The sequence below is a fragment of the Babylonia areolata genome, chromosome 1 (genome assembly GCF_041734735.1).
Source record: "Babylonia areolata isolate BAREFJ2019XMU chromosome 1, ASM4173473v1, whole genome shotgun sequence".
Taxonomy (NCBI): domain Eukaryota; kingdom Metazoa; phylum Mollusca; class Gastropoda; order Neogastropoda; family Buccinidae; genus Babylonia; species Babylonia areolata.
In genome coordinates this window covers 97,890,015-97,902,985 of record NC_134876.1, presented here as the reverse complement: position 1 = coordinate 97,902,985, position 12,971 = coordinate 97,890,015, and the positions used below count along the sequence as shown (strand labels likewise).

The 12,971-nt window shown below is 37.1% G+C and overlaps 1 protein-coding gene across 3 annotated transcripts; it reads right to left on the bottom strand.

Moving 5' to 3' along the window:
* Window positions 1-502: 502 nt before the first annotated feature.
* LOC143289988 (uncharacterized) lies at window positions 503-12,866 on the bottom strand. Of its 3 annotated transcripts, none has more exons than XM_076599286.1 (3): window positions 12,672-12,866; window positions 10,011-10,099; window positions 503-2,417 (listed from the first exon to the last, which is right to left on the bottom strand). In XM_076599286.1, exons 1-3 carry the CDS (start codon window positions 12,768-12,770, stop codon window positions 2,207-2,209), a joined length of 399 nt encoding a protein of 132 aa, XP_076455401.1. In that variant the 5' UTR covers window positions 12,771-12,866; the 3' UTR covers window positions 503-2,206. The 3 variants fall into 3 exon arrangements, with proteins under 3 accessions (XP_076455401.1, XP_076455415.1, XP_076455406.1); XM_076599300.1 differs by lacking the exon at window positions 503-2,417 and adding an exon at window positions 2,473-3,433; XM_076599291.1 differs by lacking the exon at window positions 503-2,417 and adding an exon at window positions 3,449-6,792.
* Between the last annotated feature and the right edge of the window lie 105 nt (window positions 12,867-12,971).

The following is a 12,971-nucleotide window of genomic DNA, read 5'->3' as shown; positions in this document are numbered from 1 at the left end:
GCCTGATAGCATGTGGATGAGGCCTATTCTGCTTGTTGTTAGCATCTAACAGTATGTATGCTGTATCTTAGGGCTGACAGCCCAGAAATGATCTGATATGATAAACTGAGGTCCAATGAATGAGCAGCATGCACTGAACGCGCATAAAAGAACCCACAACAACAAAAAGGATGCCCTGAAAAACTTCAGTAGAAAAGCTCACTTTCAGTTTGACAGTCAAATAAGTATGTACACTTGCAGACTGGAAAAGAAAAGAAAGAAAAAAAAAAAAAATGGATGGTGCTGCAATATGGTGACATGCTCTCCTCAAGGAGTGGAGCCCAAATTTCACACATAAAAATGTGTTGTGACAAAAAGTGACACACAATACAAACTTATAAACATGCATGTGGTTGAACATGCGCTCACTAACACAAATTAATGCACACCCAAGGAAAATGAGAAAGAGAGAGAAAGAGACACTGTCACAGAGTGAGACTGAGTGAGACAGGGATGACAACAATTTCATCTGTGAAAATATTTTATTATTGCGCTTGTAAAACAGAAAGAATGAAAATTCTGCACACACAATAGGTACATGGCAATACAGTATACATTTTAAAAAAATAATTAAATACTGTTTTAATAAAATACAGAACAAAATTAATACTGTTGGCAAATGGATCTGGTGTTCCTGGTGGTATGCATACTTTCATGTCTGCAGAGTGTGTGTGTGTGTGTGTGTGTGTGTGTGTGATAAATGTATATGTGCATGTATGCTTTTATGATTCTGTATGAATACTGTATGCATGGTGTGTGCATGTTTACACTTGAACACGCAACCAGATTAATCTTTTCTTAGCAATATTTTAAAGGATATCATCACAGGTTTCTTGGGAATAAAAAAAGCACAGCTAATTTGCTGATCAGTAGACAATACATATATCACTGGCTGACATGCAACAAAACACAAACCATTTTTTCATGGCCAGGAAAACTGAACTGACCCTATTCTGAATACATCACAGAAAGAAGAAAACATATTATTTCAGGAGAAAAAAGGCACTAGCAAAATCACATATGATCCACATTGCTTTCTACTAGCAGAGAATAGAACAACAATGAGATTTTGCCAAAATGTACACATTACATCTTTTCAAAAGACAACAAAAATACATTGGAGCAAACTAATTACTGGAATGTGAGAGAAACACAGAAAAAAAACCCTAGAGACACAGAGTGAAAGGTGACAGAGAAAGAGTGAGACAGAGACAGATATGAAATACAGAGGGAGAGAGAGAGTTCAGTTACTCCAGGAGGCATCAAAACAAGAGAGAGAGAACTGAACTGAACTGAATAAATTTTTTTATGGTAATAGAGTGGTAGGAAAGAGAGAGAGAGAGAGAGAGAGAGAGAGAGACAGCAATGCTGAAATCAAGAGAAAATCGAGTATCGAGAAAAAGTGGAGAGGGGAGATGAGTTTGCAAGTGGGAAACATCTCCACAAAACAATTATACTGAACCTCAGGGTCAGTGACCAGCACAAGACAGTCCACACATTCAGCAGAGATCAAAGATGTGTTACATAACACAGTTACAGCACACACTGAGTCACAGAAGTTCAATGAAAGTGATGCTGCATACCAATTATGCACATGGTATACTATCATTCACTGTAAAAAAATAAACAAACAAAAGAAACGGATACTTTAAGCACGCTCACTTCAAATCCAGTTAGCACAGTACCACAAGGAAAGTTTAGATATGGAAAGTTTTCTGGGGATATGTTACTTGACAAACTAGATTACACAGACATGACAAAACAATAAAGAAAGACCAAAAACCATGTTCTTTCCTCCCCCCACCCCCAACGCCCAGCCCCACCCGCCCCATTCATCTATAAAAAGACTGCTTTGAACTTTGTTTTCTTTGTTTTCTTTTTTTTTAAACCCTGAAAACAGACTCTCAATACACACGAAGGCATTGGACTTCTGAAATCAAAGGCTTGGAAATCAAAGCAAATTTTGTCCAAGTAACAATGGTTCAGATATTATGCATAGATGTTAATAATACTGAGAGAAAGTGAATCATCACTGAAAATAATACTGCTGGCAACTTTTGCTTTGGTCAGGAACGCTCACAGTACTGTTTTTGGTAGTCTTTAATTTGGAATCACAAGAAGTAAATGAAAAGAAAAAAAAGGGAGAAAAAAAAAAAAGCCCTGTGAATTATTTCTTCATGAAACAAGGATCGGTTGGCACAAACTCATGGCGGGGCACAACACGTCCCATCTTTTCAAACATGGCTGTGGGTAAGCATTTCTCGCGGAAGTTCAATTCTTGACGAAGCTCGCGCCAGGCTTGGGCAGTTATAGGCCCTTCACAACTGTAGTCGTAGAAACGGCGGTTGCGCTCCGTTCCTGTCCAAGCGTGGACGCTCCTGACAAAGCAAAGGTCACCATTCAGTCAGGCGCTCTCCACTTAGGCATTTATGGTTGTTTTTTTTTACTGTTTTACATGATCAAATGTTAGTTTATCAGCACAGCACAAAGTTAACAACTGGGAGCATCGTTTCGTGCATGCTATAAAAACCTTGAAGATTTCCCCTTACTTCAAGCAAGATCTATAAGCAAAGATTGTTTCTAACTTGAAAAACCCTTAAACGCTCTCAAACTTTTGGCAAAATAATCAAATAAGAAAATGTGAAAATCAAGTCCTGAAGCCAAGTATTCAATAAGCAAACAGGAGGAAATCAAGAACCAAATCAAAATATCAAATAAGAAAACAGGAGGATAACAAGTTTTCAAGCAAAACATTAAATCCAAAACAAAACAAGAAAGACAACAGCAAGTAACTTTCATGAACTCAGTACACTGACAGACGTGACCTTTAACCAACATATTAAATAACAAGTCAGGTGGTGATAACTTAATTTAGTGATAAAGTTGATGTCTTCTGAATATTTAGAAAAGACACTTCAGCTGCAGTGGAAAGGAATCAGTTGTAGATGTGTTAGCAAACCCACAAGCAATCATTGCATCCTGTCATCTATTTCATGTCATGTCTTACAGTGTCACAGGGGGATTTTGCTAAACGTCAGTTCATCTTGACATTGCATCATGTTTTTCCCACAAAACTCGTTTTGTCTTCATTTAGTTTCCCTTTGTCTCAAGAACTGAAAACCCAATCAAAAGAACACCAATAGAAAAACGCACATACTAACTAATATCACCAGCATCTACCACTGTTACACTTCAAAAAGCAAATATAGATCATGGAGAAAAAAAATACTGTTTGCAAAAATAGGAGTTCTACACTTTCAAATGAGGGTTTCTCTTTTGGCGCTGCCTGGCAGACACATCGTTATCTTTCTCTGGGGGGTGGATGAGTGCATAGATGCTATCAGGTGGCACATTCAGGGCGTTGTAGTGCCTAGAATAGATGACATGACCTGTGCTGAAAATACACAAAAATACAACACCTTCAGCATTTTGATTCACTCTCTTTTTCTCTTAAAAAAAAAAAAAAAAAAAAAAAAAAAATCTCTCTAGTGTGCAAGTACTCCCAATATCTGAAAAGTCTTCCACACTGTTTTATAATTCCCTTATGGAACACTGAATATGATTATTGCTGAAGTAATCTAATTAGCTGTTAACAAAATAAAATGAATAATATTTTTGAAATGTTAAAAACAAGCACACTTATTGTTATGAAGAAATGAAGCTTTAATGCCCATTGTTAATTCTTTAGAAGTTGAAAAAGAAACCATAGTCAATATGTGAAGGATAGGTAGAAAGGAATTTAACTGCGCATTCAAAAATAGCTCACTCTTTGTGCATCTATCTATATTTTCACTACAAATTCATGAATATTAAGTCTGATGAAATAAGGTACTCTGACATCTGAAAATACACCTGAAATTTCAAACACAATGTACACAAACTTCTGTTGGGCACACACATCATTCATAAGAAACTGACGTTCACAATAAATGAATAATTATATTTTATATTGAAAATAAAAGAAAAAAGTGCAAAACATATCATACCTTTAAAAACTGCATAAATCAATAAATATGTCTGTGAAGTAATATCCTAGCAGCAAACTATTTCAGCAATTAATACTTCAGGCATGTTTGAAAACAAAACTTCATATGAGATGTAATATCTATAAACAGAGAACTTTATACACCTTGATCTGGCAAACTGGAAGTACTGATTTTTAACAAAGAGTTTTAGATTTCCTTCTAAGGCAAAGAAATTACATGTATTCTGTTTCCTGTTGATGCAAAATTTCTGAATATCTATAATGTATGACTGAAAGAAAAGACCAATCTTATATAAATAAAACTGGCATTATAACCAAATATGACCCCACCCTGCCACCCCTTTTTTCATAACACTGAAGAATAACAAATGTGAAAGGAGACCACTTATAATGATACTGCATTTTCAGTTGTGCTTGTGGTATCTTGTTAGTAAAACTCATAAGGGTGGAGGATTTTATAAACACGATCTCGTTTCAAACACAGAACAGATGCAGGAGGAGGTTTAGGGACTGATTCCACTGGCATCTCCTTCTTTGGGGGGTTCCAATTTTTAAATCTTTTCCCTCCTGTCTCACTGAAAATAAACATCATGGGTACCATTCTCATTCCGATGCTCAGCAACAAGAGACTGGTCACACTCACACACACAGAGAAGCATGAGTGATCGGGCTGGTCCCTTTCCAGTCTCCTTACAAACTCTCCACAGAGATATCGATCTGTTGCAATAATGCAATGAATTGATCTAACAATTAACTGGAAAAAAACAACTGACATATCACACAGAAAAAAAGCAAAGCATGTCGTTTATCTGAATGGTTCAAAACCAAATGACACTCTAAAACAAAGACCAAAAGTGGGGAAAGAAGGAGAGGATGGTGAAGTGGGGGAAGGTTGTGGTGGTGGAGGGGGACCACTGCAACACTATTTCTTTGTGTATGTATTGTTTACAAGAACAATAATTACAATAAATATACATATAATGATATATACATATACATTTTTTTATGGACAGTGTGTAGCTGATAAACAAATGTGACCTATGCATTTATGTCACATCTGAAACAAACCTGAGACAATGCCATGAAATAACACAAACACAAATACAGCTGGTGAAGAGAAAAGTTCAGAACCAGTGAACAAAAAGTACAATCACTTTACTAACTCTGTCTCATGCACATATGGTGGAAAACGGCATTCATAAAATATGCATATTGCACTCAGATATATATTTCTATCAAAGAACTGCAGAATATTTTTCTACAACACTCCAGTCCCCAATTAATATGTCCATTATTTTTTCTATAAGGTTAGGAAAAATCAATAAAAAAAAAAATAAAAAAAAACAAAAAACTATATGATTTTTTTTTCTTCAAAGATGAAAAATGTGAGATTTTTCTAATACTTTGAAATCTCACTTAAAACATACACGAAAGGCAAACTTGTATTTAAAAAATCAAAAAAACAAAATGGTTCAAAATTATGTAAAAAAAAGATAAATGAAACATAACTAAATAAATAAATATATGAATAAATGAATGAATGAATAGATAAACAAACAAACAAACTGCACCTAAAAAATAAACATAAAAGAAGTAGAGATATATAGATACAGAAAAAAAAAGTAACGCGTTATTTTTTCTGAGATAACGATGCAACACTCCTTTTGCAAATACACAAATGAGTAACTGTACTGACCAGCAGACAAATAACCCATCACACTGACTGATATAAATATACTTTTTTTTTTAAAACCTCTTTTCTTTGCTTTAAATGACAGGATATTCAACCTGAATCATTCAAGTCTGTTCTTAAGAATATTTTCCTACACAATAATGCTGCAATCAGAGATACAAGAATATTAATTATTTAACAGAATGACAATATGAATATCAATTATTTCATATTATGATAATCTTACCCTGTGCATTACTTTCATTTATCTGATTCTGACAGACCAGATATCAAAACATAATTCAGCTTGAAAAAAAGTTATATTGTGACATCAAATGATCAATATTCAATATGAATATGCCATTTAAGTGTGCATGTTCATTCAGTTTGATTGATCAAGAACAGATGAGCTGAAGGTGATTACAATATTTTGTCAATCTGTGATATCAAAAACATGAACAATGCTGACAGTCAGGTTAGAATACACAGCGCCAAACGTTCAGCCATTTCTGCAAGCTGTTATTTCATTACAAACAGTATCATACACGTTGCAGGAAAAGAAAAACAACAACATTTCCATCATTCCATGTTACAAGTCTGCAGAAAATACTGATAAAAGCACTGAGAAGTTCTGATTATAAGGTCTTCTAAGGAATAAATCAGTAAAAAAAAAAAAAACCACTGAACAGCTCTGATTAATATGCTGTCCAAAGTAACGTTCTGGTGAAAATGCTAACCAAAAATGCTAACCAAACAGATAAACAGTCTGACAAATGCCAATGAAATGCTGTTAATGTCACACTATCAGTATACACACAACACATTATCAGTATATTATAATATACATACTCAAGAGATACAAAAGACCTTTCATGTCTTTCACTGTTCTTAACCATTCATAGATGACAGCGAACTATATGCACGTCGATACGTGAAGGAGGCAGGGTACATGATCTTATAGATTGGATTGACATGCAGTACGTTTCCCCCCATGGCTTTCTCCATGCGATAATTATAATTGGGATCGTGCACCACTCTGTTGAAAATCACCCCAGTGTCATAGAGAACCTCCTTTCTCGGATGGGTTGATTGTGATCTGGCAAGGGAAAAATAACACACCTAATTTACAAATGTTCAAAGACCTGACACGACAAATAAAAGAGATTTTCACTTTTACTGATAATGGGATTTGTGTCACTGTCCCATGAAGATGAGAGCAGCTGCACTGTGCAGACAGACAGATGGAGAAAAGAACACAAAGACACAAAGGAAGAAAGAGTGTAGGGAGAACAGTGGGAAACTGGAGAAAGAGAATAAAAAAAAAAAAAAAAAAAAAAATAAATAAATAAATAAAAAATAAAAAAAGAGGGGGTAAATGGGGAGGTGGGGTGGAGTGGCTGGTATGTGACAGAAAAGAAACGGAAAGAAATGACTAGCAATGACTTATGGCAAACTTAAACTAAGCTTTGCGAATTTATTCCATTCAGACAAGGATTCAGCTAAATAGACAGCACAGAAAAAGAGAGAAGGAGTGGGTTAAAAACATCAGTATCACAACAGACTGGCAGGCATACACTGTCAATCTGTCAGATGCAAACACATCAACAACAGCACAACTCTACTACACATCACAACAGCCGGCACACTGACTGGATATCTAACGCCAAGAAACAAATCCACACCAGCCTGAAGACTAGCTCATCTGTGGCAGTTTGAATAAGCATGAAGCATACAGGGCAAAACGCAGTTGTGTTTCTGAAAGACACTGCTTCGTCAGACTGATTTTCTTCCATCCACCCAACCCTACCCTACACCCATACACAGAAACTAAAACAAAATCCAGCCAACAAAATACACAATGCACACAAAACACACCCCAGTACCCCTGTCCCATTACCCTCCCTCCTCCATCCCCAGGCAGGGGTGGGTGGGATTAACACACACACACACACACACACACACACACACACACACACATTCATGTGATGAAAATACCTGATGATGTTTCTACTGCTTATGTCACCTATATCATATGACATATGCTGGTTATGAAAATGAAAAAGCTAAATCAGTTCTCTGTAACCTTTTCCAATTATTGTCTTACAACACCCGACATACCCTATCAATCAAAAACAAGGGAAAGAAACTAGTAGTGTGGGTGACATACAATAGGGTAAACTGATGGCCTAGAGGTAACATGTCCGCCTAGGAAGCGAAAGAATCTGAGCGCGCTGGTTCGAATCACGTCTCAACCGCTGGTATTTTCTTCCCCTCCACCAGACCTTGTGTGGTGGTCTGGACGCTAGTCATTCGGATGAGACGATAAACTGAGGTCCCAAGTGCAGCATGCACTTAGTGCACATAAAATAACCCACGGCAACAAAAGGGTTGTCCCTGGCAAAATTCTGTAGAAAAATCTACTTCGATAGGAAAAGCAAATAAAACTGCACGCGGGAAAAATTACAAAAAAAATGGGTGGTGCTGTAGTGTAGCGACGCGCTCTCCCTAGGGAGAGCAGCCCGAATTTCACACAGAGAAATCTGTTGTGATAAAAAGAGAAATACAAATACAAATCATGGGAACAAAGATGTATGCTTAGTATCACTATGGAAGAGGGCGTAGGGAGGGAGGAAGGGTGTGGGAGGGGGCGGGAGGATATGCCTCATCAGCATAAAAATAAATGATACAGTAAACTTAGCTGGTTTACAGAAGACCATGGGGGCCCTGTGGCACCTCTAAAATGGATAAGATCACTCCGTTTCCTTTCATTCTGTTAGTTTTATTGATCAATCTATCCAGACTTTTAATCATAATGTGCACATCTCTATGACAACAATTAATCTGATAAAAAGATTATTACATTTTTGACACAGCAAAACACTCAGTAAAACAAGGAAAACATAACAAAGAAGTAAAAAATGTATCAGCATAATTACATTTGTATTCACAGCACACACAAATCATTATTTCCATTGCTTTTGCCATTAAAGAAATACTTTTATGTTCACTGAACTTTTCTTGTTCTCGCTTCTTTTCTTTTGCTCCTGATGCTTTACGTTGATTAACATCTTCAATTACTTAATCTGAAAATTGAAAATCGTGAGACCTTACTTCAAAGCAATGTTGTGTATATTGTGCAGAGATTTTATTCTTTGTACTAAATACAGCAGTATCACTGTGTTGCAAGAGAGAAAAAGAAAGAGACTGTGTGTGTGTGTGCGTGCGTGCGTGCATGCGTGCATGTGTGTGTGTGTGTGCATGCATCTGTATACATGTGAGGCTAAATAATTCATTTATGCACCATTTTCTAGATTTTGTCCCCCAGGACTTCAATATAAATCTGTTTCAACTAGTGAACTACTGTCAATAAAATTGCAGAATGATCAGAAAGATTTTAGTTATTCTGTCCTTCACAGGAATCGGTTTTAAAATGAAATCTTTTGACACTTTTGTAGCATGTTGTTTTGTAGTTTTTTTGTGAGGTGGATAGGTGGTGGTGGGAAATGGGGGAGGGGATTGGTAATAAATGGCTCATCTGCCTGGTTTACATTCAGTCAACACTTCTGTTTTTCTCTTTAAAAAAGACAACAACAAACAAGAGAGGCAAGGCCTTCAAGACTCACTTGTGGCAAATTAAGTCCCCTAGCATTAATTACAGAGTAATTTCCCTTCTTTACACTCTGCACCAAAACGTTTGCAAAATAAATAAAACTTCCATGCTTAGCGAAAGAAGTTCCTGTTTGAACAAAAAATGATATTAATGACTGTTGTGTCAGAATATCAGATCAAAGTGCCAAGTTTAGAGAATACAAAAAATATAAATATAACAGTAAATGCAGTTTGCATATTATTAGGCTTCATTTTTTTTTTTTTTTTTTTGTGTTTTTTTGTGCCCATCCCAGAGGTGCAATATTGTTTTAAACAAGATGACTGGAAAGAATTGAATTTTTCCTATTTTTATGCCTAATCTGGTGTCAACTGACAAAGTATTTGTAAAGAAAATGTCAATGTTAAAGTTTACCACGGACACACACACACACACACACACAGACATACACACACACAGAGATAACCGAACACCGGGTTAAAACATAGACTCACTTTGTTTACACAAGTGAGTCAAAAATAGGGGGCATAAATCAGGACTAAACCGAGGAAAAACACAAATGATGAACACATACAAACAACAACAAAACAATAACAAAGGCAATCAACTGGTTCAACCATGCATTGATGCTGTACACACACACACACACACACACACACCAAGACACTGAAAATGAATGCTGGCAATCCTTGCTGAAGCTCGCTCACCTGATCTGACGGAACTGACCAGGGTCTGTGGTCAGAACTCTGTCCGTTTTCTCTTTGCTGGCCAGTTGATCGAGCTGGTCACCCACATACTGCACAGCAAAGGGAACAAAGGTAGGTGTTTTACACACCCAGGACAAGTGATGCTGGCTCTGAATGGTGTCATTGATACCTGCCATGATTACAATCATGCCATGATTTCACACACACACACATCTCTCTCTAGTAGTGTGTGTGTGTGTGTGTGTGTGTGTGTGTGTGTGTGTGTGTGTGTGTGTCTGTGAGGTTAAATTACGACAATAACCAAGAGTTTTACTCCCCCCCACCCCCTCATGCAAAAGACCTAAAGCACAAAAAAAAAGAAAGAAAAAAAAATGTCTGCTTGCTTGTCATTTGGAACCAATTAAGGCTCTGTCTTCAGGAAGCACTTAGCACACAGAAATGAACCCAAAGTAGGATGCACTTGGTGTATGAATAAAAGTAACCACATCAACGAGAGTGTTTTCCCTGGCAAAATTCTGCTGAGAAACTCATGTGTACAAAACTTATCTGTGGGTGGCACCAGAATATGGATAAGCATGTACTTTCCTTGGGGTGAGCAACTCATAATTCACACACAGAAATCAGCTAAAACTGTAATGTAATACAATATATCAGTCACTTCTCTGCTTGTTTGCTGGTGGGGATGAAGCAAAACAATTTTTTTTCAGCTTTAACTGATAAATGTTCACCTTTGTGTACGGCTTTGTCAGACTCTGCAGGAAGAAACAAGAGGAAATAACACATGAAGTCTTTTAAGTACAAACAAGCAAGAGTTGTGTCCAAGCGTCAGATCATCCAGTGTAATAGATAGAGAGATAGATAGATAGATAGACAGACAGACAGATGGACATACAGCTATATAGACAGATAGATAGACAGAGATCTATGCATCCATGTGGGACTGGCCATAATATCTTTTCTGTCAGTAGGAGGTATAGTGTTTGTACTTGGCAGTTAAAATGGCCACTTTCCATGAAGAGTGGAGAGCAGGTATCAGCAAGAGATGTGCCAGCATCTTGTTCTAGACTTGCCAAACCCATCTTCCAGCAAGTTTCTTCTTTGTGGCATATATTCTGGTATTGGAGAGAGGGCCCCCTTTCGGATCGGTGTTGGCAAAAGTGACCCAATCCCAATTTGCGATCAGTTTGCTCTCCTTTCGCTTTCAATTGCTCTGCATCCTCCCTGAGCTTCAAACACCAGTTCCACATGTCATGTCAATGACCCCATAGAACATCTTCAACTGGCACTCACTGGATCAGTCGCAAATGTGCAGACCTACCCAACAGGGCTGGCATATGTTGAGAGCTGCATACCTTCAAGCTGCACCTGATGAAGCAAGTGGCATACCTTCTTTGTTGGAGATGCTGTTAAACTGCAAATTGTATGCCATCTAATGATCGGGAGTCCTTTGTGACAATCACACTCAAGTCCTCTGTGATTGTAACACCAAAGTAGTAGGTTATGGTCTAAATTATTATTATTATTCTTAATCTTATTATTAGTTGTAGTAGCAGTAGTAGTAGTAGTAGTAGTAGTAGTAGTAGTAGTAGTAGCAGCAGCAGCAGAGCAGCAGCAGCAGTAGTAGCAGTGTAATTATCATTGTATACTGTTTCCAGCTGAATAGAATCATTATTACATTTTAGATGTTAGACCTCTTCCAGATGGCAACTGATAATCAGGGCCTGCTTTCTGGCCAGATGGATCTTCTTTGAGATAATAAAGTTATTCTTATCTAATCAGATCAGTTTGATCACATCAGATCTGATCTGTATCATCTTATCTTATCTGTCCAGATGAAAGCTGCTAATCCATGATTTACTGGATCCCAAAATACTAGTGATGACAAAGTGGACAAGAAGGATCAGAAGATCAGGACATTTCACTGAAAACATACCAGTCACCATTCTGAATGGATGATACTGACCTGAAATTAAAAATCCAGATGCAAAAACAAAAAATTGTCAAAGCAAGATATTTCAAAAGTCAATTGTCATCTATGCCTTTGCTAACAGAGTTGCTCACCACTGGAGCACATTACCACCACTGATATGATATTTGCCCCAGATTCAACAGTAATATTCTCTAATTTAGTCTAAGATTCTAAAAGGTCTGCTTAATAATAATAATCTAAGTATATACTAATCATTGAGTTTGAGAACTGTTTCAGGCATTACTGCTTTTTGAAAAATCTGTGTATATCTATATATATATATATATATATATATATATATATATACAGGAGTTCTTTTTCTGAGCACCGAGTGCATGCTGCACATGGGACCTCAGTTTATTGTCTGTTGGAATGACAATACGCTAAGTTTGATTTTCCAATCAAACTTGGGAGAAAGGGAACACCAAGATTCGAATCCACGCCCTCACCTAAACTGTACTAGCAGATATGTGTCTTTAATCATATATTGTTGCCTTCCTCCCTCATACTTTCAATTTCATCATCACCGGCCACTGAAAATTTTGCAAACAACTCAAAAAGCAAGAACAACAACAAGAGAGAAAAGTTTGGCTCTGTGATTAAGGGGCAAGATGTTACTAATCATCCTTACTACAAACACAAGATATACTCAATGCTGGTAAAATAAAAACAAAATAGAAAAGGAGGGCAACCTGATTCGATGGCCCAGCATCAGAACGTTCCTTTTCTTGTTTCCATCTGTTGAGTCTTTCTTGCTTGATGCGTGCTTCATCGTGATAGTTCATAGCCATGCTGGTAAAATAGTGTTGTTCAGCTGGAGGTGTAACGGACAGATAGAGCAGAGGTGGAAACTCACTGGGGCGTGATACCAGGCATTCGACCTTGTACAGTTACCCCTAGCAACAAGGAAAGTATCTTATGCGCGAGATCTTATACTGATGGTTTAATATGCAACATTTTTTAAAAGGTTTGGATGTGTAAAAAGCCTACAC